The sequence below is a fragment of the Rhopilema esculentum genome, chromosome 1 (genome assembly GCF_057945365.1).
Source record: "Rhopilema esculentum isolate cy_ngs chromosome 1, ASM5794536v1, whole genome shotgun sequence".
NCBI classification, from domain to species: Eukaryota; Metazoa; Cnidaria; class Scyphozoa; order Rhizostomeae; family Rhizostomatidae; genus Rhopilema; species Rhopilema esculentum.
The window spans coordinates 573,826-601,328 of record NC_142815.1 but is presented as its reverse complement, the minus strand read 5'-3'; the positions used below and the strand labels follow the sequence as shown (position 1 = coordinate 601,328).

General features: G+C 36.3%; 3 protein-coding genes and 1 pseudogene across 3 annotated transcripts; 1 reads left to right on the top strand and 3 right to left on the bottom strand.

Annotated features, from left to right (window-relative positions):
- Positions 1-1,460: 1,460 nt before the first annotated feature.
- On the bottom strand, positions 1,461-15,680 carry LOC148960597 (uncharacterized). Its single transcript, XM_089113632.1, has one exon. The coding sequence runs from the start codon at positions 15,678-15,680 to the stop codon at positions 14,430-14,432; it is 1,251 nt and encodes a 416-aa protein (XP_088969758.1). The 3' UTR covers positions 1,461-14,429.
- Positions 6,936-10,202, top strand: LOC148960598 (uncharacterized). Its single transcript, XM_089113896.1, has 4 exons — positions 6,936-7,085; positions 7,203-7,348; positions 7,610-9,219; positions 9,444-10,202. Exons 1-3 carry the CDS (start codon positions 6,936-6,938, stop codon positions 7,665-7,667), a joined length of 354 nt encoding a protein of 117 aa, XP_088970022.1. The 3' UTR covers positions 7,668-9,219; positions 9,444-10,202.
- Positions 15,669-21,514, bottom strand: LOC148960596 (uncharacterized). Its single transcript, XM_089116097.1, has 2 exons — positions 21,439-21,514; positions 15,669-20,175 (listed from the first exon to the last, which is right to left on the bottom strand). The coding sequence occupies exons 1-2, from the start codon at positions 21,512-21,514 to the stop codon at positions 19,514-19,516; spliced, it is 738 nt and encodes a 245-aa protein (XP_088972223.1). The 3' UTR covers positions 15,669-19,513.
- Positions 21,515-25,805: 4,291 nt separating this feature from the next.
- On the bottom strand, positions 25,806-27,268 carry LOC148960595 (uncharacterized; annotated as a pseudogene).
- Between the last annotated feature and the right edge of the window lie 235 nt (positions 27,269-27,503).

Below are 27,503 nucleotides of genomic sequence, written 5' to 3'. Positions count from 1 at the left end.
AACTTTCCTTTTCGTATCCTTTCTGTAGGTAGCCTTTCCTCTACCACAGTTTCGAGTTTTGCAAGCCTCCTGTTCGCATCCTTGAAAAGTTTGTGGCAATCTTCAAATGTTCTCAAAGTCTCTGCTAATTTTTTCAAGTCTTTAGTTGTAGAGCCTACACTTCTTCAAGCTTGCATAATTTCAAGACCTCTGGTCTAAAGATACGAAGACCCTGTTTACACGAGAGAAAATGGAACGGTTCCATTTGGAACGGTTCCAAATTTTTTCTGCTTGCGTTTACACGGGCATCCTGGAACCGTTCCAGAAATTGCTTCAGAGGAGGGAGAGCATGCGCAGTAACTCCTTCTGTTCGATTGGCGCCAAAACTTGTAAATCGCATCATTCGACTCGATTACGACAATTTTTATCAACATGGCAGCAACAAACATTACCAAGAAACTTTTCGTTTGGACAGAAGAAGAAACTGCACTATTGTTGAAAATTGTCTTGGACTACAAAACAGCCAAATATGCAGCTGGACAGGACTGGGAAACCATTCGCTCCAAGTACGAAGACTTGGCATGCCGTTTACAAGAGGCCTATCCAGATGAAGTTACTGATGAATTTCCAAGAGGAGAAACCAAAGAAGAATTTTCCGCTTCTAAAGTTTCTTCGAAACTGAAAAAAATGAAAAATAGTTTCAGAAAAGCACTCGACAGTGGGCGAAAAAGTGGTGGTGGCAGAATAGTGTCTTCTCTTTACCAGGAGTGTTCTGAAATATGGGCTGGATGCCCAGCAGCAACAAGCATTGATGGAGGTTTTGAAACAACAGGCGTAAATAATCCCGCAAATGATGAAGAAATATTGGCAGAGGAGAATTCTCCTATAGAAATCTCCAATTCTGTTTAAAAAGTCAGTTGGGTTTTTTGAAGGCTGACGAATAAATACATGGGTTCCATCTACTGCACCCAAACATTGAGGAAAACCATGATGCATATAGAAATTTTCAGTAAGAAACTGTACTTCATCTTCAGTTTGAGGTGTCTTGATGTATGTTGGTCCTAGTTCATTTGTTATAACATGGCATACTTTTCTAACCACTTTTGAAACAGCTGATCTTGAAATGCCAAAAGCATTAGCAACTTTTCTATATCTGCCCTTGTCGGCCAAGTAATATAATGTGACTGCTAGTTGTTTTTCTACAGATATAGACTGGCGCATATTTGTAGTTTGTTTTTCCAAAAAAGGCCTTAGCTTGTTACACAGTAGAAGAAAACTGTTCTTACTCATGCGAAAGTTCTCTCTCCATTCTTCTGGTTCTTCTGGTACAACAACATTGTCTACAAAGTTTTGCCACCAACCATCCGTTCGCCCTGGCCTGATCCAGAACCTTCTTTTTGGATTTCTGCGAGCATTCTTCATCGCCATTAAATTCCTGAAAATACTCTGACGCTGGTCGATGCTTGTTATCATATTCAAAATTCTTCGCTGTCGTAAGTTATGAAGGAGACGCAAAGTACTGATAATTTCAACTTTAGCTACCAAAACTGACAATAAAATTGAGAAAATTGATGCTACAGTATTCTTTAATCGGTTCATCGTGAAGTATGTATGAAATAGATCGTAAACAAATCAACTTTTTTCTCTTCTTTTTTGGCGCGCAGCAATAAAGCAAACAAAGAAATCATTTCCAACTAGCCTCTATCTCATAGCATACGAGGGTCACTCCAAAATTATTGAGATATTCAGTAACCGCTTGAGATATCAGTTTGAAATTTTTTTGGTGGCTTGTACCATCTATTTCACCCATGTTTTGTAATTTTTGTTAATTTCAAGCGCGGGAAAAAAATAAAAAAGGGTTTTGAATTTCAGCACCTTAGATGTTCTTATTTGTTAAAAATGGAGCTTGAAAGACGTGATTTTCGCGCAATGATTTATTATGATTTTAAAAGGGGGCTGAAACAAGAAGAGTGCCTAGCTCAACTTCTGCAGACATTTGGAGATAATGCACCTTCAAGGGCAACAGTTTTTCGATGGTTTGCCGAATTTAAGAGAGGGAGGGAGAGCCTTAAAGATGAGACCCACCCAGGGAGGCCCCCAACTGCTGTTGTGCCAGAAACAGTTGCCGCTGTGGAGAAGATGCTAAGGCAAGATGGTCGGATGACTTATTCTATGATGCAGGATAGCATAAAAATTGGATCAGCAGCATTGCACACAATTTTGCATGAAAACCTGCAAGTTCGGAAAGTGGCTGCCCGCTGGGTGCCACATTGCTTGTCAGATGAGCAAAAAGAGCAGCGCGTCAATTGGTGCCAGTTTATGCTGCAAAAATTTAATGAAGGGGAGTCGAAACGGGTTTATGACATTGTGACAGGCGATGAAAGTTGGGTTTACCAATTTGACCCGGAGACAAAGCGCCAATCCTCAATTTGGATCTTTCCAGGTGAAAACCCGCCGCAAAAATTTCGGCGATCCAGAAGCGTCGGCAAAAGAATGGTTGCATCATTTTTCTCAAAGACGGGTCATGTCGCAACCATTCAAGTTGAAGACCGTCGTACAGTGAACGCGGATTGGTATGTTAACCACTGCATACCACAGGTTCTAGAAATTTGGCGAAATAAACGTCCAAGGACCGGCTTAAGAGGTCTACTTTGGCACCATGACAACGCTTCCGCTCACGCAGCTGCTTTGACCATCGACTTTCTGTCCGAAAATTCAGTTCAGTTGATGACCCACCCGCCTTATTCACCTGATTTGGCACCTTGTGACTTCTTTCTCTTTCCAGCGGTGAAAGAAAAAATTCGCGGAACCAAGTTTGATAGCGTTGATGATGCAGTTAGTGCCTTCAACGAGGCTGTTTCTGACCTGGCTGCAGAAAAATGGGCCCATTGTTTTGATATGTGGTTTTATCGTATGAGACTTTGTGTGGAAGCCAGTGGAGAGTATTTTGAGAAACTGTGAAAATTTGAGCACGATGCCTCTTGCGGTTTTTGAATATCTCAATAATTTTGGAGTGACCCTCGTAGTAGCCTCGATTCCTATCCGTTCTCTTTTGGCTCGGTTCCATGCGGTTCTGCCCGTTTACACGGGAGCCAAACGGAACGGTTCCAAATGGAACCGTTTCTGTAGCGGAGCCAAAAGAGCACGGATAGCAGATCCAAACTGGAACGGTTCCAACAGTTCCCGTGTAAACGCAAGGCCTATCCGTACTAGTTTTGGAACGGTTCCATTTGGAACCGTTCCATTTTCTCTCGTGTAAACAGGGTCTAAGACAATTGTGTGGTGAGAGATTCTTCTTCAAGCAAGATACATGTTGGTAAAAGAAAGTTAGAAGCTGCAGCCATCTCTTTCAAGCAGAAGATTGCTACTTCACTTGATGTACCATCAGAGAAAATTGAGATAGAAAAAATGAAAAGTGACATTCAAGAAAAAGCCGATGCGATGTCCCAATGAAACCCCTTGCAGAAAAAATTAATTTTTTTGGATAATTCACGTTCTAAGATACAGGCTTTGACGTTATCACCATCAAACTGGAGCATAAAAGCAACAGCCCTGTTTCTGAGTATCTTGTGCAAACAGCTCGAAAGCTGGTAACAGACAAGGGTATTTTGGCATTGCCTGATCCAAAACAAGGTCATGGTATAACTAAAGTTACACTTGAGCTGGCTAACCAATTCTATCATGATGATGAGTGTACTCACATAATGCTTGGGCAGAAAGACCATGTTAGTGTTCAAAGGAATGTGCTCAAGCAGAAATGTCTAATCATGTGGAATTTGAAAGAGCTTTTTGCTGCATTTTAATAAAAGTTCCCTTTGTGAAAGTCGTATTTGCCAAGTTCTTCTCCTTGCGTCCTAAGTTGTGTGTCTTAATTGGGGCTTCTGTGACTTAATAGAATATCAGCATCTTCATATCAGCATCATGTACATCAACAATCTCCTGGTGTACAAATTAAGTCCGCCATTGTATCAATGAATGAGCGTATGCAGTATGTTGCACAATGACCAGGAGAGTCATTCCCTCCATCTCCAGTTCCTTACCTGCAAACAGCCTAAAGATCAAAGATTGCATCTCTTCCCACCAATCATCTACGGCTGGATTAACATTATGTTTAGCAATCCTGTAAAATGATACATCTGATGGTGTTTACAGATCTAGGAACTTGGCTAACAAAGAGATCTTCACATAAAGATTCTCTCATAATATTATGGAAGATAACAGCTGCAAATTAATGGCATAAAGTCAATGAACAGACTCACGAGAACTCCATTTCATTGAATGTCCATTTTCACATTCTAGCCAGAGCTCTGCAACGCTTCCAATGTAGTTGTGCTTTTTATCTTTCCTTACTTGACCACAATTAATGCAGCCAACCAGGTTTCAAGTTATGTCAATGAGCAGGTATATTTTTCATCTTCAACTAAACTCAGCTTAATAATAAGATGTTTTTCCTTAAAGAAATCCTTACAATAATTTTTGGCAGAGTAACTTTGCTATGAGTGAAAATGTAAAATTAAGTCTGGCATTGTATAGTCCGGTATTGTATAATCTGGCATTGTATAGTCCGGCATTGTATAGTCCGGCATTGTATAGTCGGCATTGTATAGTCAGGCATTGTATAGTCCGGCATTGTATAGTCCGGCATTGTATTGTCAGGGATTGTATATTATAACTTTGTTACCCTTGCCATACCCAAGTAAAATTGTCGTATTGTAATACCGCTACTCTAAGCGCTAAGCCTTGCTCTTACCTGCCTTATTTGCGCAATTCCTTCGCCCCATTCATCCACTCTCCCAGCTTTAGTCATATTTGTTTGTGCATAATCTTTTGCGTCAACTTGCATGGCACTCTTTATTGCATTGCATATACTAATAGGAATACTTTTACTAAGGAAATCCACCCTCTATTATAGTATTATTTTAAGAACTAGGTTATGGATTGACACAGCTTATACATTCGTATCTAGAGACATTCCTATTGTTTTTCTAGCTTGTTTTTCCTCTTATGTTGACAGCTAAGTTTATTCTTGGTGTCATTTTGAAGTTTTGCCGAACATTTAGCTCGGAACCAGCCGTATTTAGAAACCAATTTACACTGCAGACAGGAGTGGGATTTGCAATCTGAGAATTTTCAAACTTGCTGCCTGAAACCGAACGAGAGCAAAAAGATAACACCGCCATTTCAACGGACATAAGTGATCACTATACATACATTTTGAAGCTGCTTTCCTTTTCAATATAACTTGTATAAAGAACTCAATTCAATTCATTTCTGATTATCATTTGGCAAAAATAAGTAAAAAGGGAGCCACAAAAGTGAGGGAACATGAACTTTGAAATAATCAAAAGAAGACCAACCAAAAACCGTTGTCCACCCAAACAAATTCTTTGGGGAACCGGGAGAAGATATTGAAAAGGGTTGCAAAAGCCAATAACTGGTCAATAAAAGGCAACGCGATTTCTTGCCAGCATTTCTACAGGACAGAGTGGTGTATGATGACCTCTAAACATTGAAATCCGCATTGATGAAACATTTTATGCCTAAAGAAGGTTGTAGATTTTATTATGCTGATTTATATTCACGCAAGCAAAACGAGCTAGAGTCCGCTGAAGATTTTGGCTGGGCCATAAAACTGCTTGTCCGTCGGGCATATGCTGAAATGATGTGTGGTAAAATAAATACACCAAGACACTTTGATGTGTGGACATTTTGTTAATGGCCCTAGGTCTGATTTAAAGCGTATGGTATTCGAACCCTTAAACATTCACACAAGCACTGGATTTGGCTAAGAGGGAAGAAATCCACAAGCAAATTACAAACATATCCCTCTCCCCTGGGTAAAGCCAAAATTTTAGTACAGGAGCAACGCTGTTGTCACAAGCCCTGTTGTCGCCATAACTGGGAAAAAATTTGAATGAAGAATAGATCGTTTAGAAAGTGTCATTGAAAAACTCACCATGACTCTTGCAACGCCCAGATGGTTGGCTTGGGGGTAGAGGCAGATATGGTAGAAGGAATGAGGAAAGAAATTTAAGGTCTAGTGACAGAAGACCAATCTGTAATCGTTGTAGGAGAGTAGGACATGTGGAGGCCGTATGCAACACCAAAGAAATGGTACAAATTAAAAAAGCTGAGTAACACTGTAAACGATTCATTATCCTTGGGGTGTGATGCAGCTAATAGTAAATTTTTAAATCCCCAGTCTTCTTTTGTGTTTAGTAAATGTATGCTTCATCAAGGTCACCCAGAATTTGAAACATTTGCAATGAATCAAGTTGTTGCTGATGAATTTAAAAAGATAGGAATGAAGATTATGGCCTTTTCTCTAGATGCCTGTGCAAAGAAGCCAACAAACAATGGTAATCTTATCTATTTTATGCATTTAAACATTCTTCTGCAAAAAAAATTTTCAAAACTGAGCAAGAATATTTTGGGTTTTATTCTTACATTCACAAGGCACATTTATCTTACACTCAAGCATACCAATTTTCATTTGAAAGACTGAACCTTGGAAATGTAAAAAATGTATATATTTGATTTTTTCTTAAACTCAAAGAATGAACAAGTTTGTAGAAGATGTACTACTGCAAGGAAATATAATAAGAGAGTCAGCGATAGACCGAAAGAGAACTCTGATTTGTCAAGCCGTTTTAGGAAATGGTATGTTTATTCATGTAATTATAATAATATATAACATTGAAAATTATCTTTCTATGGAGTTTCAGAAAAGACAAAGAGTATTTTAATTAGATTGTTCTTTCTTCAGACATGCTTCAGAAGATGCATGGTCATCCTCTGATCTCCCTTCTTGATGGCCTGAAAGCTAAGAGTTCAAGTCCACCAACAAAAAAACAAGATTTTCAGTAGAAGAACTAGACAAAATTTTAGACTTCTGCATAAAGTTTTTGGAATCAGAGCAGCAAGGTAGTATAGATGAAAGTGAAGTTGGAGCAGAGATGCAGAGAGAGTTGAACGAAGGCTCAAAAGACAATGAAGGTCGCATGAATAAAGGTAACAATGAGGTGTTCAATGAAGTGCAGATAAAGAAGAACAGAACAGGCTCTATTGTTTCTGCACATATGCGCAAGACTAAGGATGACTTTCAGGTAAGTTTACATTTTGAGTATTCTTCAGTATTTTTATGAAGTGCCCTTTGGTTCCTGATCTTGCAATTGCGTAAGGTATGCTAAAAGCTATTCATTTTTCCATTATTGTACTTATAGAATATTACATGGAATCTGGCCACTGCAGAATCTTTCCTAAAGGCAGTGTCACACCTCAGAAGTTTTGAAGAAATGGAAGATGCTTTCAACATTTGCCCTCTTGAGATAGAAGTGAATAGTGTCGGATCATGTAACACTGAAGAATGGTAAGTAAAGATTTCAACTTGAAATTAAAATTGAAGAACAATGTTCAATTGAAATTTTTTATATTCCTTTTGAATGATTTCAAATTGAAAAATATTTTTCACTCTTTATTTTGATGAAATTTTAATGAAGATTCCTTGTTTAGATTTATTCAACTGGATAAATTCCTTGTTTAGATTAATCTGAATGAAACAGTTTAATTGATTTATTGTTTAAATGCATTCTACTATTTTAATTTGTCTGCATGTTTATTTTTCAACCAGGTATCGTCATTTAACCCCCTTGGAGGTTGCTATCAGAGCTGATATGTGTTGCTGGTGATGGCAATCGCCTTTATCGTTCTGTATGCAGAAAGAGAAGAGCTTTGCATCCAGATTAAAGGCAGTGGAGCTGATAGGACTGTATCGATTCTTTGGTGCCCTTCATTACCTGAAGAGAGCATAAACCAAATTGTTCCTCTCATAAAGCCTACAGAGGGTAACTCCGAACACATGTGTTGTTGCAACTTGGGTGATCAATGTTGCAAAAAAATTTGGCATTACCTTACAGCAACCAGAATTTCGCTGTAGATATTGCTTACGCAGTTACCATCATAGATGTTGTCTGGAAGATTTTTATGTGGATGCAACTGGTTGGCAGTGCTTTTGCTTTAAGCAGAAACACTGTCCAGGTAAGCATTTTTTAAATTCTCACTAAAACTCTATGCTAGAACGAGTTGATGTAAATTTATGTCATTCAATAGGCTAACAGAATATACTTTTGACCACAAGTGTTTCACTTAGTTTCTCATGCTGTTTTATGTTAGAATCAAACTCCAGGTTAACAACCAAAATGATGGTCAATGAAATGATTGTAGCATTCATGTAACTGAGGCCAATTTTTATTCCTGGCTCCCAAAGAAAGCTGTGCAACAATGTACATTATTTAGATATTTACAGAAACTTTGATAAGCAATTAAATAAATGTGAGAGTTATCTAGAATTTACCTCTTAATTTTTTTTAGCTTGTCCACTCTTCGGTCAAAGAGGGAATTGCAAATTTTTTTGCAGAGAAATAAAAAAGGAATCACGGTATCTAACAAATGTTCATAACTAATAACTAACATAGTTTTTAGGCTAATCTGTCCCATTCAGATTATATCAACTTAAAGCAATCTACATGGATAGAAAATGATAATGAATTGTGATTAAAATTGAAAGACTGTCAAAGCTTTATTGTTCTGACAAGGTTATAGTATTATTATTAACATGATTAACTCTATAGAATTTACCTTTATATTTAAGCAAACTTTTTAAGTATCATTTCTCTGATTAAGATTGATTAAGTGCTTTTTACAAGCAGTAATATCCATTCCTTTGGAAAATGTTTTTTGAAATAAATTAATTTTATTCTAGAAATATTTAGCAGATATTACAAAAAGGGAGGATATTCTGTCCCATAATTTATTTATTCAACACCAGGAGATTCTCAAAACTCAGAGATTTTGGGAACTCTTTGTGGCCTCTTGCAGATTAAACTCTAAGTCAATGTTTTACCAGACAATTTTAGACTTTAATTCATACGAATACCTTTGACCATAACAGCACAATAATTGAACACTCTTTCAAGTTTTATTATCACTTTTTTGTTGGTTGTAGTTTGATTTGTTGCTCTGCTTACTTTAACTTTACCAGCAGCATGTGATAACAGTAAAATCTTAGCTGAAAATGCTATCTTCTGTAAATATTTATTTATCACAATTCGTGTTATTGTTCTTGTGCTATTTTTCCAGGAAGGAAACTATGCTGTACGTGAAAGCTGCAAGCTTTCCAAGTACGCCAACCTATCTGTTTCGGACAGGACTACCCTGAACACAAATGTTCTGATTCCGGAGGTGAGAAAGACTGGTATTGTCTCTCTCAAATTTTTAACCTTTTTGCGCTAATAATGTGGCTTTCAATGCTCTGCTAATGGTTTCCACTAACAATTGGAATTACAGTTGATTATCAATTTCAAGAAGCTGCCTTTCTGATACTTTGATTGTCAATTTTTATCCTTTTCACCCACTTGCCTAAACACAGCATTGAATAAATATTGTCATCTTGTTGTTTATTTTAGCTCATCGCTTATTGCAGCCACAAAGAGGAAGATATACCCCTCTTTCAAAGTCAGATGATGACTGGGAAAACCTGAAAGATTTTAGTTTTGATCCTATTAATTTTAACATACACAGTTAAAGGTTGAGAAAAGCATCAAAAATTGAATTTATGATGGCTTCTCTCAATTCCTTTTTTTGACAAATAGTGAGGAAGCTTCACCCCGCCTTATGTAACTTATACCTTTTTTGTCGGTTTTATCGACAATGTTAAAATCTATCAATAAAGGAAATGTGTAAGGGGAATAGTTACATCGTTTTAGACAGGAATCGTTGTCCAGAAATGAATGATACCTGAACTTACGAAGTATTAAGATGAAGATACAGATCACCATCATAAAGTGTCATCAAAAATTAATCATATGCATTCATGAAATGCAAGTTGTTATAAATAGATGTATTATATGTAGAATGAGTAAGCTAGAAGTTTTGTATAATATGTTTTCATTACTATCGAACAGGGGTTTCTTGTTATAACTAAAAAACGCATCTACATTTTAAAATTTTACCTTATACGATTTAGAATTTTTTATTTCTAAGAATCCTCTTGGAAATAAGTAGGTAAATCCGGTCTTCTTTTGATTAACTACCAAATCGATTTAATCTTGAAAACTAAGATATTAACACAAATATGTTTTGCTGCTATATCGATGCAATATATAAACGTAATGCCAAGCAGATTGTTATTGATGATTATTAGCCATAAAAAAGATCCTACTAAAGGACTTGCTTTCTGTTTTCTCATTCTGCAAAAAAGCACTGAATACGTGAGGAATGTACTCTTCAGAACTATTTGAAAAATACTATTCTAGATGCTTAAAGAGCACTAGATTTATTATGAAAAAATTAGTGCATTTTAAATTGGAGAAGCAAATCTCAGAAGAGAGTGGATGCATGAACACACCTTAAAAAGATAGCCAAGTCAGTTAATTGAAGTCATCAAAAACAAGTTTTTTCAGAAATCTGTTTCCACAGTGATTAAGTTTTAGTTCAGGAAATTATCAAAAGTGAATTCTGTTAAATTGCCATCAAACCTAAACGCTATTTAGTTTTATCTGTACGTTTTTTAATTCTATTTGCAACTTTTAAAATTTATGTAAGGTCGCAAAACAATTTATGTAATAATTAACTGAGGTCGCAAAACTTTTTAGTTTTAGTTAAACAACTTTTTAGAGTGGCGAGGGAGATAGTTTGGGCTCCGAGATTCAACTAAAAGTAGTTAATGCTGGGTCAGAGAAAAAAATTGATTGCGGGTGCATGGTATCTCTTTTTCACACGTTATGTTATCGCGATAGGTAAATTTTGATAAAAGGATCAATTTTTTCAAAACTTGCAAAGGCTGGAAGTGTAAGGAAAGTTAATTTCATAAGAGTAAGTTTTGCTTCTTATGCAAGACTAACAATTCAGTAAAGGTCAACTTCCTTGCAATTGTTTCAAAAAAACCTTGCAAATGTTTAAAAGATTATTTATTATGTAGAAAGATAAGCGTTTTTACAGGGCCTAGGAATAGTAACAAAATTTCATGTCTCTTTGTGAAGGTTTACTACAAGCATTGATGTGCCTAGACAATTTAGCTTCTCTCAAAAGAAAATTTATTAACAGTGAAACAAATTAATAGTGAAACAAAGTAAGAGCAAATAGTGGCATGAAAGTATAGTGGACGCTAATTTTTGTGGATATAGTGTTTTTGGCTGAATCCATAAGCATCAATTTGGGGAAATAGAATAGCAAGTTAAGCTGCAAAATTGCCCTGTAGCTGCTCATAATAATAATTTTAACTTAAAAAATTTGTCCTGTCTATGTGAAACTTTAAATGTCCATTTGCCCAACCAACAGCAAAAACTAATTACAAGTCTAAATTCCTATCTGTAATGGGAGTGGAAATCTGGAATGAAATACCTTCTAATATTATATAATATAAACTCCAAATAAAACTTATATCGTGTTGTGAGGTAGTATTTATTGTGCCATTTATTATTTGTAAAATTTATTTGTGGTGCTCTTCATTCGCTAAGGATGGTGGCGTTCTTCCTTGCACGTGTGTGTAGGGTCAGAATATGAGACAAAGATACACACTGGTTGATCTTCAAATATCTTTCCTTGATTCTTCCTTCTACAATGCCTCCTACTACTCTACTACGACTTCTTCCCTTGTTTCTTTTATGTTCCTCCTCCTACTCTATTGTATCTTGTTTCTTCTATGTCTTTTCTATGATACAGTTCAGCGAAGTGTTTAACATGTATAATATTACATTGCGTGCACAACTACTGGTGTTTTCATTACAACAAATTACATAACTATGAAAACATACCTGAAAGTACATGATCAATAAAATATTCGCGAAGCATACAAATATGAAGTTCACTGAAGCTAAAAGTGAACCTGGTTGTTCTTGACCGAGTAAGGCTAGTACTGCAATGTAAGAATGTAAAAACCCTGAAACTAGGTATAAGGATCACTAGCCAACCGTATAAATTTCCAATCTTGGAATACACGTGTAACGTGGATAGACGTGCATTTCTGCATGCATGAAAATTATTTGGCTCAAGCCACTTGCTGTTAAATTCTAGCCCATCACAATCACATATCAGTGTTCCCTGTCGACCTTGATAAGATTACCCAAATATGGTGGGGCACATGTCATTGGCCATTGTCTTTACATGGCTGTTTTCATCAAATGATCATTTATGCTTATATTCCCTATAATCCGACTCTTTGTCCAATCTCAATTTGATTATTGAAGCAAATTTAACTCTTTGTTGCAGACATGCTGAAAGTAAAGACATAATATGCATAACTGATCCCCCTGTAAAGCAAAGCAGAAGTACAAACTTTTCAAGTCAAGCAAGTCCCGCAAAAATTTTTGTTTTGTCAAATCTGAATACAGTGGGGTCAAAATTTTGTTTGATCAGAGTGTACAACAAGAAAAACAGCAAGCAAAAGAAAATGATCCCTTTGCGTTAAATCATGAAATGGATATCATAAATCTTAGTGACAGTGAAAGTGATATATCCTGTTCAGATGAATTGTCTTCAGTGGAAGTATTGTTGTTGGTGCTGATAAGCCTGATCTAGAATAAGATGTAAAATTCCAATGGAAACGACGCTACATTAACCCATTAGTATTTCAAAGGGTTTCTATAGAAGTAGAAAAAACTGTTCCTCAAGGGATTCAGTTCAGCTCAGTTTTCATTTTTCAGTTTTCAATTTCATTTTTCACATGAGTTCAATAAAAATGTCAGCCACTCAAGCATCATGCCTTTCAGTTTGCCATCTAGAAATGCATTTTCCAAACCTAAGAATGACAGTGGAATTTCATCAGCAACATCAAGTGCTGAGCCAATGAAGGTTACTGTCCCTAAATCTGTAACAATAGCAGATCTTCTTGGTGCTGGAAAGCTTATCCAACCAGAAGTTTGTGATGATGCTACACTGCAACTGGAATCTTTTAGCATCATTGAAAAGGTATGGCTGAAAAATGATCCAATCAATTTTCAAATAGAAAGGAAACATTTTGCAGCAGGAGGCTTTCGAAATGCTTTTAAAGCAGTCAGTAACAAAGGGGTTTTTAAAGGGACTTGGGTTGTAAAAAAGTTCCAAGCAGAAACATGGGAAAACATCAAACCACTACTTGGGGACACCACAATTGTTGAACACACAAGAAAGCAGGTGCAGATGCATATGGCTGCTAAGGGGATTTTGAATCGCTTGGAAAAGAAGATTGAAGAAAAGGAACTATTTGGCTCTATCTTTAGTTATGATGAGATATATTTTTCAATGATGGAGGACGTGCCTGTAACAGTGGAACCATTCCTAGCTGGAACCTTTGTCAAGTATGTCAACAACAATGGAGAGCCAATTGCAGCAAATATTGTAAACAAGGATATACATCAAAAAGCAGAAGCAGTATGCCACTTTTCACTTGCTGATAGTGAATGAAAACTACTACTTCTTGACTTGCAAGGAGTTGGATATAAGCTCTGTGATCCAGAGATTGCAACATCTTCACTTGCTGATTCAATTAATGATGCTGAAAAGTTATTCTGTGCAGGAAATCTTCAGGACCATGCATTTAAAAACTTTTCATTGCATCATGTATGCAATTTGTATTGCAAACTTCTTAATTTGGATCAATTATCTAGCAGTGTAATTTCATAAAAAGCTGGTTATTTGTAATCCTTTTTTGATAAGATGTTGCAATACATGGAAGCTTAACATTGACTACTATTGACATTTTGTTTGTTACAAGTTGCTTTCATTGGCTATGTTAGGGGCCGCACAAAAATTGATTCTTTTAGGCAAAATATCCACTGGACATTCAACAAGATTGTGATTTGAAAATCATATGGAGTACCCTCCTCATTATGTTTTGAAATAATTGTTGATATTGCTTTTCTGGTAGATGCCAGTCTTTTGTTTCATTTAGAAATTGTTATTTGGCCTTAGCTGTTATGTTATCAGAGGTTTTTTCATTGATTACAAGGAAATAGTAACAAAAAAATGCACGACAAACTTATCAGAAAAAATCAACATTTTCTTGATTTTGAAAACAACTATTTGTTTTCCTGAATCCCATTTACAGACAGATAAAGAGCTTAGCAGCCTTGTTATAACAAAAGGTAGCATATGGTAGTAAAAGTAACTTTTATTTGTGTTCCAAAACATTATGACTAAATGATAACATTTCAGATTGAAATCTATTTTTTGAAAAATCTGTCATGGCTTCGATTTTCAATCAAAATGCAATATGGACCAAATGATTTGTTTTCCCTCACTTTTCCCTGGCTAGGTTTAAAAATTAAGAAAGATCCCTGACTATTCCAGGTTTTCCCTGACTTTTCCTAAAAATGGCTCATTTTCCAGGTTCTCTAGGTTTTCCAGGCTTACTATGAACCCTAATCGACTTGTGTGCAGCCCCTTATCTATGTTAATATAATTTTTTATTAATATTAAGGGCAACTATTCTTCAGATACTCATAGAGGGCAACAGTTTCTCTGAACTCTGAATTGCCTGGTTCTGGTACAAATCCACTAAATCTGGTTCTATCTTCAATAGACAAGTAATCATCTGGTGCATTTATTAACTCTGCGTAGTCAGCTGCATCAATTAGATCATTCTCTGCCACAACAAAGCCTTTTTTCTCACCTCCATAGTGTTCTGGAAATGCATACATATGATCGGGTATGCCTGTTGGAAGTTGTAACTCTTTCTGTTGTCTTATCCTGTGTGAATTCCAAAATCTAACAAATGCATCACATTCCCTTTTTAGCACAGGTATGAATATATATTCTAAAATATTACGATCCCTTGCATTATGTGGATCATAAAGGCATCTTGATAGCAACTGATTCAAATACAATTTTAGGCCCTTCTCCATTCGTTCATGAAGTTCCCTCCACCAACGTTCAATTTTATTTGACGTAGATGGGCCATAGACAACACTTTCAGTTGGATCTTCCAAATCTCCCGTTTTACTCCTGAGATATGTATGCATAGCAGCCATCACACCAGTTTCAGTCCCCTTATCAATGCGTATATAATTTGGAATGATTTTGGCTTTATTTAGATACATCATAAAGAACTTTCCTATCACAAGGGGGTTGGAGTTCCCAGTCCAAACATTGAGAAATATGGTCTTTCTGGAAAATGTATCCAGGCAGCCATATATGGCAAGTGGGAAGGTACTGTTCTGGAACCCCATCATTTTGTCGTGCCCATCCAATGAGAAGAGCTGATTGGGCCCATCACATATGAAAGGTCTTTTCATACCCTTTTTATTTTTCCGAAGTTTCCTTGCTTCAACTCCTTCAGGGTCAAGATCCCACATAATATCACTCACAAGTTTCCTGGGTACAAAAATGCCATGTTCATTTCTTAACTTCAGATTCATACTTCGATATCCAAGCTTTTGTCCTCCACCATCTAATTCTGCCCGCACTGCATCTATAACCTCTGGCAATGGAATAGCTCTGTTCACATAACGAATACCAACATATCGTAGCCTTCGATCAAGAGTTGGTATACTCCAGCTGTACCTGAAATAGTCCCTCTTTACAAAATCGAGTATTTCTACTCGTTTCATGTTGGAGCCAACATAACGTCTCAAGTCTTTTTTGAGGTTTTCGTCATCCTGCCAGTTTCCAAGTTCACATGCACTTTCTCTTGACTGAGCCATGAATGCCAATAAATGTAGATTCATACAGTAGTATGTCTCAGTAATCCAAGCTGTGGATGTAGATGCACAAGTAATTGCACAGTCAGTTGTGATATGAGGCCCATCAACAATGCAGTGCTTTCTGGTAATTTACATGGAGTACTTCACTGATAGTTGATAGCTATGGGCCACGTCGCAAAAAAAAATATATAGAATTTTTATTTTTTGAAATATTTTTTTCAATTCAAAATTATTCATTTTATATTTGGTTGAATTAAATTTTATTTCATAAAAGAAATAAAATTTTATTAAATTATTTAAAAAAGTTGTATAGAAAATTTTTTCAACATTTAAATTTATTTATTTTTATAATTTTGTAAAATTAAATTTTATTTCATTAACCTTTTAATTAATTTTTTATTGAATTATTCTAAAAATGATGATAGTATGCAATCAAATTTGTAAAAAAATTTATTTTTTGCGCTGATAGCCATGGGCCACCATATACAATATACCAATACTAAACATAGACACAAGATAGATTGTATGGAGGGAATTACTTACAGGAGGAGCTCTCTCAGTAGTTAGACTAATCGAGGAGATAACACCCCCTATTATAAAAGTATCTCATATAAAATTGATTTCTTTAATTGACGTTATGATGTTGAGAAAACTACCTGATGGTGACATTTTTGATATCCACTTTTCCAAAATTTAGTAATTAGTTTCAAATAAGAAAGCTTTGATTTTTTGACGAAAACTATTAACAGATGGAGATTTTTTTATTTCCACAGCAGTGTCATTCCAGTATTTAGCTCCACAATAACGCACTGACCTAAGACCATATTGCAGGGTATTTTTTTGGGTTAGGAAAATATTATTTTTGATGACTTTCCGAGTACCATATTGATGAACAGACTCAACTAACTTAAAGAAAGAGTGAAAACAAGAAGGAGAGATTTTATTTACACATTCATATACAAAACTAAGCAATTTCAGGTGAAAGAGATCTTGTAGTATTAGAATCTTCAAGTCTGAAAACATGGGTGTAGAAGGTGCAGTAAAGTGTTCAAATGAAATTGCCCTTATGGCCCTCTTTTTTGTAACAACAACACTGAATTGATATGTGTCTCATAAGTAAGACCCCAAACTAAAATACCATATTGGAGGAAAGGTGAAAACAAAGAGTTGTAAAGACAGACCAAAACATGAATGGGTAAGAAGTGTCTCACTTTGAAAAACATACCACACATTCTGGCCAATTTTTTAGACAGTTCAGTCAAGTGATACTTCCATGAAAGGCTTTCATCTAAGAGAAAACCTATAAATTTGACATAACAACTCTGCTTGATAGGAAGCTTTCTAATTTTGATATTTACAGATTCAGGAGAAGTATGCTGAGGAGACTTAAACATTATGAAATTGGTTTTGTCAATATTTAGTAACAGCTTGTTAACATCAAGCCATATCTTCACTTTTTTTAGTTCCATGTTAACTACACTTTGAAGCTGTTTAAGACTTTCAGCTTCATAATAGATGTTAGTATCATCTGCAAATAAGTGAAAGGATAGCTTAGAAGATGCAAGAGGTAAATCATTAATGTAAAGTAAGAAAAGGAGAGGACCAAGGACAGAACCCTGTGGAACCCCACAGGTTACACTGAGATGACTGGAGTTAGATTCATTCACTGACACATATTGCTTCCTACCTGCAAGATAGGATTTAAACCAATCTAAAGCAGTTCCCCTAATTCCATAATGCTCTAGCTTCATCAAAAGAATATTGTGATTCACTGTATCAAATGCCTTCTGCAAATCAATAAATATTCCACAACCAAATTTTCTATTGTCTAATGAATTTTTGATGGCTTCTGTTAAACTAACAAGGGCATGGTTAATGGAATGACTAGCACGAAAACCAAATTGTAATGTATATAAGATTTCATGCTTTTCTAGGAATTTATATAGACGTTCATACATAACCTTTTCCGTGATTTTACTGAAAACAGAGAGAAGAGAAATAGGTCTATAATTTGATGCTGTTAGTGGGCAACCTTTTTTAAAAAGTGGAATTAATTTGGCCAATTTCATCTTGTCAGGGAAAATCCCGCCTTGAAATGAATCATTTATAATTTGAGAAAGTGGAGAAGAGATTAATGGGGAAAGACATTTTAAAATTTTCAAAGGAATGCTGTTAGGTCCAAGAGACTTCCCAGATTTTAGGAGAGAGATAAGGTCTGATATATCAGAAGGAATTGAAGGTGCAATGAAAAATGAATTATTAACTCTGTCTCCCATGAAATCACAGGTGATTTGATTGGTCTTGGTATATTTCTAGTTATATCATGTCAAACATTAACAAAGAATTTATTGAAAATGTTTGCAATAACAGCTGGATCTGATGTTATGTTCACATTTGAGTCCTTAAGCTTACTTATCACATTTACATTGCTTGACTTTCTGATATTGATAACTGATTTAATTCCTGACCACAACTGTTTCATATTGTTACTGTTCTTTTGAAAGTAGTTATAATAGTAGATAGCTTTACTTTGATTCAAGGAAACGGACACCCGATTTCTAAACATTTTATAAAGATCAACAAGAGCTTGACTATTGTTCTTTTCAACTTTCTAAGAAGCCGATCTCTGAATCGCATCATTTTTTGAATTTTACCAGTTATCCATGATTTGTTCCTAAACTTGATATCTTTCTTGGTGAGTTTTTTCAATGGGGCATGGGTTATGACTAATTGATCAAGGCTGGAAAGGAGTCTGTTGAATCTTGCATTCACATCTAAAGCACTGTCATTCAAGTAAGAAAGGTCAAGGTTTGAAAAATCGTTTAGGAGATGTTCTTCATTGAGGTTAGAAAAATCATGTTGGAAATAATACAGATTCTTATAGGAGATGCCTGCATGCTTGACAATTAAAAATTGAGGAAAATGATCTGTTATTTGAGTCATAATGTTACCACTTATGGTTTCGTTGTCAGAGATGTTAGAAAAGATATTGTCAATAAGAGTGGAAGAAAATCCAGACACCCTAGATGGATGAATGATATGTGGCAGAAATTGCTTTGAAAAGAGGAAATTGACGTAATTTGTGACAGGTGTACTAGAGTTATAATTAAGAAGGTTGATGTTGAAATCACCAAGAATAAAAACTTGTTTATTAAATACAGCTGGAATGGATAGATATTCACAGAAAGTATCAATAGCTGAACTTGGATGACGATATGTGCAGCAAAACAAATAATTTTTCCCATCATTATTTTCAACTTCAACCCAGACTGTTTCAAAATCTGTACAATCCTTTCCTAAGTCAGGTCTAGGAATTGGAGTAAGTCCTGACTTCACATAAAGTGCAACACCACCATTTTGACTATGTGACTGGCAAGGAAAGTAACTATAACCAGGAATTTCCACATTAGCTTGTATAGGATTATCAACGGAATTCCAGGTTTCAGACACACCAATGACATCAAAGTTTATTTTCAAAGTTGCAAGAGTTGAAACAAGCTCATCCAAATGAAGTGAGAGACTTCTGATGTTCAAATGAAACAGGGAAAGGTCATTTTCTGAATGCTCAAGTCTAGATAGGTCTTGGAGAGTATGGTAATTTGAGTTGACATTAGAAGGCAAGTGCGATATTCTGCCTTTAGAAACTAAGTAAAATAACATAACTCTGGACGTTGTTGGAGGACCATTCATTGAAAATTCCTAAGATGTTAATTGGTCTTGATGCAAATAGCGCAAGCTCCTGTGATGAACAATATCAACTGCGAAGGAGACTGCCAGTTCCGCGAGAAATTTCCTTTGTATGTCGTCAGCAACAAACGCACTAGTGAAAGGTCTGGTCAAGTCCCCGGCGGGCACAGTCAGTTGGTCCAATGATCATTAACTTCACCATGTCTTCTGTTTAACTGATCAGGTGGTTTGTCCTTTATCACTAGTTTATCCAGAACAAAATAAGCAATCTTTCCTCGTTTTCTAGCAGCCAGCATTTCAGGTACTTGTTCTTCCCTCTTGATCATTGTGCGCCATGACAAATCCACCAGAAATTTTATTCCATCCGGTTTAATCTCTCTTGCTTTTTTCAATATGAGTTCTTTATCCTTCCATTTTGCCAATTTGGCGACGATCGGGCGTGGGCCATCTGGACAACCAGAACGGTTAGGGCCATTGCTTTTTCGATTAACACGGTGACAACGTTCAATCTCAAAGTCTTCTTGCAGATTGAGTTTATCCTTAATTACTTGTTTCACAACCCTTTCTGTGTCGTCCCAAGACTTTTCAGCATTTTTGTCTTCAACAACACCTGTGATCCTGATTTTCGATCTACGACTTTGGTTCTCTAGGTATTCAAGTTGGGCTTCTGTTGCATCAGTGTGACTATTGATTGCATTAAGATTTTCAGCATGAGCAGAAACCCTTACGTTGATGGAATCACATTTCTTTTGTACATCATCAAACTTAGCTTGCGTAAATTGAACGCTAACCTTCAGGTCATTAATGTCATTCTTTACTGATTTCAGCTCCTCTTAGATATCTTGAATTAATAAGCTGAAGGTAGATTTGAAAGCATCTGCCTGGCTCTGCAGAAGAGACTTGACAACTTCAAGTGTAACAAATGTATCATCCGGCATCCTTGTCAGGGTTAGGGCCTAGCCTGGGCCTAAATGCATATGGCCTACACAATTTCACAAACATGTAAATTATACCAAAATCCGTAACATTGCTTCTAATAACTGTGTGTAGAATGACATAAGCTGAATTGCATAATTTTTTAAAAATGAAAACAAAGAAAATTTAACTAAAATAAGCCTTAATAATGTATTATTAGTCAAGAGCAGCAAAACACGTGCCACCTCCGCCATCACCGATCTTCAGCAATTTCAAGGAATTCGCGCTTTTCAACTGCAATAAAGATGGTTCTCTAAAGCTTTGTAAAGGTGTTCGTCCATGGGGAAAATGAATGACAAGGGCCACATCCCACCACAGAGGCAAAAGAATGATAAAAACTGGAAAACTGCAAAGGAAGCCATACTTGTATAAACAGAAGGTGCGACAACTTGGCAGGCTCAGACTTTGGCATCAACAGACAAGAATTTTCCAGGGCGGGCAAGAAGATTCTATGCGAAATTTGTGGGTCAGAGGCTGTATACATTGAGTGTGATGCAAGACTGACATTGAGAAGAATAGAAATGGAAAGACAATAGTGTTAAAGCACTATGGCACCCACACTTGTAAAGCATCCTTCAGAGGTCGTTTGGTATTTGTATCTGTCTGTATTTGTATGGAAAAGAAAGACATCAAAGAGGTTGTAGAAAAGGCACCAAAATTGACCAGAGAAACTATGATAAGACCAAGCCAAGTGTCAATCTTCTATTCGTCGCATTTCTATATGATTGAAAACATATTCATTTCTTCCAAAAGCAGCTTTTCAAATGATCTTTTTGTTCAATGACAAGGAACTCCAACTCATTGAAGATCATGCCTAAATTCAGAAGGGTTGATGCTGTTAGGTTTTCATATTTTTATTCAATCGTTTTTGTACGGAATAGCCTGCCAGACAGTCTTGTGATGCAGGCAAATTCTGATACCTTTTACAACCTATGTCGAAATCACCTCAGTAATTTTTAATGTTGTAGTTGACTGGGCAGACATTTGTATGACCCAAAAGGGTTGTTAAATGTAGATGTAATGATGACGATGATGAGAATCAGATGAGGGCTGACTGGTATGAACGCAAGGGGAATCTGTTACAGAACTATTGGAAGACTAGGAACTGGAAACATCTTACCAAAAGCAGAAACTGACAACTCGCAACTGACAACTCGCAACTGGCAACTCGCAACTGGCAACTCGTAGATTATCATATCTCCAACCTAGAAATATCTGAGATCCTTATGTTATGCAAATTCGTGAAAGATTTCTTGACAACTTCTGGGTGAACATTCTTAATGTGAGGCTCATACAATCGTTTCCTTTCTGGTCTTCCAACTGTGACAGGAGTAACTGCTTACTAGAAGTTACCTTCAGCTAAGTTTAAAGGTGAGTTTTCCCCTATGAAAAAATCAATTTCACATCTTCAAACAGCCTGAAAAAAGACTTGAAAGAGAGATTGAAAATTGCAATGAACCATCTGGTCAAGATCAAGCTCCAAGAGGTCAGTTGAACGCTACTTATAAAGCAAGTGACGGAAATTTTTCGAAGTTTCTGGAAGGAATTTCCAAAGCAAGGCCTGCATTTTTGTCTGTTCATCCACTCTTTGCTGATGGATATGTTCTTGGAACAGTTAAAAAGCAATTCCCATCTCTTGTTACTGAGCGTTATGATCCCAATGCTGAAACATTGTTGTTTGAAGAACATTTGATTTACAGAGGTATAAACTTGAAGCTGATATAATGACAGTTGCAGAAGATCAAGTAAAGGCAGTTGAAAAAGAGACAAGGGATCAAACAGCTTCCAAAACTTGGTTTTTCTTCAGAGCTGGCAGGATTACAGCATCAATGATCAAAGCTGCGGTATCAACACCTTGTGACAAACCATCTTTTAGCTTAATCAAGGCAATTTCTAAGATGATGAAGTTTTAAACTGCTGCAACAAGATGAGGAATTGACAATAAGGAAGCAACTTGGCAAGAATTTATAAAGCTACAGTCCAAAACATGATTCCCTTGTTGTGAGAAAGTGTGGTCTTTTTTTAAGCAGTAACAGCAAGAATTAATCCTTTTTAATTGCCTGTTAATTCGCTGTCACAGATTTTTCATTTGACCAACGATCAAATAGGAATGTCTGTGATGCAATTTTTTAAAAGGCACTGACAAGTCTTTGCTGTCCTGGGTAGATAGGGAACTGTTTCGAGTTCATTTGTATCAATGTATTTGAGGAAAGTGACCTACGTTTCTAGAAAGATAGGCAATATTTATGTGGAATTCATTCCTGATATGCAATCAGAAGACTACAAAGAGCCTGCATTTCAGGCAATTGAATCAGCTGTCTATTGTTTTTTTGGAAGAAGGCATTCCACCAACGGAAAAGGCATTCGTTTTCCAGATTATAACAAGATACAGTCAAGATTTCGTGAGAAACTATGTCACCATTAATCAGCCGATTGTTTGGGAGCTGGCCGGAGAGAGGTTGCAGCTGAGAAGAGCTATAGAGAACCTTCGCATGTGATAGGACTTTTTAAACATTTCTTTTTGGAGATGTTGTGACGAGATTGGGCAAATAAAGTGATGTTGTAGGCACTACCTTTGCTTGCCAGTTTATGCCTCCAGGCCGTAATGACACTTCAAACACTTTTATTTATGACGTAGTAGAACTCAGTGACTTTTCAAGGTTTTATTGTGTATTTTAAAAGGGAGGGGATGGTGTTGCCTTTTAGGACTTGTATGCTTCAGTAATTATTATTATTATGTTCAGCTAGATCTTTGATTATGTTGCGTGTTAATGTCACATGTTTGTTTGTCGCGCTGTTGTGTTAGTAACTCCCTTTCCAGGAAATGTGCGTCATTGCCATCGTGTTGTGTGATGTTTCACAGTGTTCCTTCGTTTGTTTTTTAATATAATGTAATCCAACTTAGAATTATTTAGTCTTACTGTTTTGACGATAAACATAACATGAAAGAACGAGTACCTCTTGTGTGCTATCTACTCGGGGCTAGGCCTGTTGGCCTAGACCATCGCTCCACTAGCGAGCTTGGTTATTAACTGGTTCTTCACCGTCATGACAAGAACCCTTATCGTTACACAGCTGCAGGCAAACTCAAAGCAGAAGGAAATTTACAAAATTCGAATGGAAAGACGAAATTGTTGAGTTGGTTATTGACCTGTGGCAAAATCAGCTATTGTTATTTGATGCCAGTCATCCCAACTACCATGTGAAAGAAAAACGGAGAAACTGCATCAATGCAATCATCGCGTCGTTAGACGATCAATTGGTTTCACCACTACCAACTTATGAAGAGGTTCAGCGAAAACTGAATGCATTAAGGATGTACTATGTTGCTGAAAGAAACAAAATTGGGCAGACGAAAAACTGCTGATATCTATAAGAGTAGGTGGCAATTTTTTGAAAGGCTATCATTTTTGTCCAACAATGTTATACCAAGAACTACAATTTCAAATGTTGTATGAGATGAATTCCATCGCTGGTCCACACTCTATCAATATTAAGAATTCTGCAATTTGAACGCATCTAATTGAAAGTATGTTTGATACCAGTAGCCAGATTTTCATTTATGTTTATAATTGTTGCAATATTACACCCCACAACATTTTTTTAATTGTGATGCTTGTTTTCATCCCAGCGCCCAAACCAATGTATGATGTTAATTTCCAAACTTTCAATGTTGAGTCCGGGTTCCCTTTTCAAAGTTTCTATCATCATCTGTTCAATGTCTTTCCCAAGCTCTAAGTGGTGTAGAATTTTCTATGAATACTGTTCCTACCGGTCAATTAAATTTTCTTACATTCAAAGAATGACAATTGCTGAAATCTAATCTCTTCTGACACTCAGTTTACTTTTGATTCTAATGCTGACTTCTGTGCAGACATAGTACAGTGAACCTTTCCCCATGCCTTTCCACGAAGTAATTTCCTTCCATACAAACTTTTTTTGCCTCATTAAATTTTCCTTAGTCTTTTAATTTCTTTAGTTTTACTAAAATTGCATGAGGCATCACTAAAACTTAGTTGATGATGTCTTAATTTTAATTTCCAAACTTTTAATGTCCAGATTGACTTCTCTTTTAAAAGTTTCTATTGTTCAGTGTCTTCTCCAAGCTTTTTCATGACTCCTTTAATCTGGATAGAATTTTTGCATGAATACTGCCCCTTGCGATCGATTGAAAATTACAAATCTCGAGCATGATGATTGTTTATTCCAATCTTCTCAAAAATTGAGTTTATGATTTGTTTTTTTGCTTGATTTGTCAAACCAGAATTCAATTCCACATCTCCACAAAGAAGTAATTTGAAAAAAGGGGTTCATAGTTACAACCCCACAAGAGTAGGCCATTCTTTAAAGAGATTGTTTCTTTGCAGATTTAGCACAGTTAACTTTTCTCCATGCCTTTTGGTAAAGTAATTTCCTTCTTTCGAAACATCTCTGAATGATAAACTTATCTGTGTAATGATTCTGAAAACAGCGATTAGATTTGTTATCCAAATACTATAAAGCAAAAAAAACAACATGCATAACACGTGCTGTCACCTTAAATGAGAAAACAAAATTGATAACAAAAATTAAGCTCACTCACATGATGGTGGAGAAGTGTTCAACTCTTTGGCAGATGGCAAAGATACTGTAACAACTGCATTGGATAATGCAGCATCATGTACAGCAGTTGTATGCATTGGCGAGCTTCATTTTAGTTATCAATTTTTTTTAAAGATTGCTTTGCCAGGAGAATATACAAAAAGGGTCTTAGTTGATCCATTACAATTTTCAATAATATCAAAATATCAACCCCTTCAATTGGGTAAAACTGCTTTCAGAAACCTAATGGCTAATATTGAAGGTAATTCTATGAATGACATTGAAAAATTTGCCATTGGCCTGTGCGATGGTCTCTTGACTAGGATTAGGTATGCCCTTGCTTGCTAATTTTGAGGAAAGTTGTGAAAAAAGTAAAATGTTGTGATATGTAAGGTTCTGGAAAAAAAGAGCTCCTGCAATCAATTAGCCATATGGCAAAAGTTGAGAGTGATCCATTAACGTTCCTAGAAAAGCAAACAAAAATCATGTTGGTATGACTCCTTTGGCTTTATAATTGCTACAGCAGAGAAATAATTCTATAAAGAAAAGAAAGATTATATATTTGGGCTACCCTCTAATTTGTGCAGACTCAGTTTGTAAATGCATGGGCTCCGACACAGATTGGAAAAGGGAAAAATTGGGGGGCAAAGGGAAAAAGTAACATCCACCAGAAAATATTTCGAGAAAAGCTCTAATGTTTTGCAAAAAAAAGTCGAGGGGAAGGGATCACACTACTTTGCTTATAGCTTGTAGGCTATGATTTCTGGTGTCGATCATGTGTATTTTCTTTGCAGAGACTGTCAGTTCAACATCTATGCTGTGGGAACATAATTGTTGTTCAACGTAGGGAAGGTCAAGTGGAAGTATCATGATAAACATTAACAGCTGATCCTGTTTGCTAATTAATGTAACTGCTTTCCCAGACCAATACTCAAGCGAGAAAAAGCGATCCATCATAGCAACAGCAACCTCAAAAATGGGCCTTTCTAATCTTGTGTAGCTTTTTACCATAGCGTCACTTAAATTGGCAAAAAGGAACTGTTTTTTTTCAGCTGATTTATTTCCTTTCTCAGGGCACTGAGTTCATCCATCAGCTCTCTAAGATCAACATTCTGAGGCTCGGCATTGGGTTCAGACACTGTTTGAACTGGACAGCTATCCATATCAAGGGCACCAAAAGAATTATCATTTCCAGAAGCATTTGTGAAATATGTGTTACTAGACTCACCAGAAGGGAAGGAAGCAGCTCTTGCTTTTGATGATGTAATGGTTATTCTCTTAGGCAAGCGTTCATCTATATCTCCACCACGCAAGTTTAACGAAGGAATTGCAGTTTTTTTCAAAGCTCTTTTCCTAAATTGGGTAAGAGTAGTACTTGCTAGGTGTGTGAAATCTTCATCGCGAAAATGATAAGAAAAGAAAACAAGCTTATGTACTTGGCTCGAAGTCCAACCTACGAATCCTGGCAATCCACAGCATAACAGAAATTCAAAATGTCTATTGTCTTAAAGCGGACAGTTTTTAGTAAAAATCTAATTCCTTAGCAGTCTTTGATATGCCTTCTACCTTAGCCCTGTTGAAAAAAAATTTCATAAAACTTAATACCTATGTATTAAATTCATTTATTAAATGGCTTTGCAAATTACATAGTGTAGCACAAGTTTCTACTATTGAATCAACATGTAGGAGCGTGTTGATAGGAATAATGATCTTAAGAATCTTGAACCCTTTCAGCCTGTTGATAGTACGCTCAACATGAATTCTTAGATTAGCAACTTCCTTAGTTTTTTGCATTACTGCATGGTCATCTGTGCCTTGACCCTTGCCCCTGGTGGCACACTTAAGGAGCAGTAATACAGAAGCAGGTCTTCTTTAATTTGGAAGCCACAGTCTGCCTTGATTTCATCACCTATTTCCAATAAGTTATACATTTTACTTTTCCTTGCAGATAAACTGGTGAGTAGTTCTCCCACCATAACAGTCTGACAAAAAATTATAAAGCCATTTGATGAAATTGCTATCAGGAACTTGAAGGTGTTATGCTTCTTGTAGTCAAACCATGTTGCAGCTTGTTAATTAATTGATTTTGGTCGCTCAATGTACATTTCAGAGCAATCTATAGTGCACCTTTTCCTTTGATACCTCCCTCTGAACATACTTGGCAAATTTGAATAAACAATTTCTCTTGGTAACCATCTCACAAGGGCATCTCCAAGGAGTGAAGACAAAAATCTGATCCAGGTTGTGAAAATGCTGGAGCATATGGCCTGTGAAATATCAAATATGTCAGCTAAGTCCTCATTCAGCAGTACCAATCTCAAACGCACAAGAACCAATAAAAACTGGTTTTTCTCATTAAGCTTGGTAATCTTTTGATGGGTGTTTTCTTGTGCTTTGTTGACAAAACGTTTTTCTTCCCTCTCCAATACACAAGATTTGGCAAACAGGGCTTTATCAACAAAAAGAAGACATTGAATAAAGCCATTGTTTGAATGCCAGTATAAAATTTCATTTTAGCATCTAACTTTATATTAACCCAAGAGAAAATAATTGCTTCTTCTCTTGCCTTACTGACATCTGCCACAATCTTTTGAGAGTGATGGC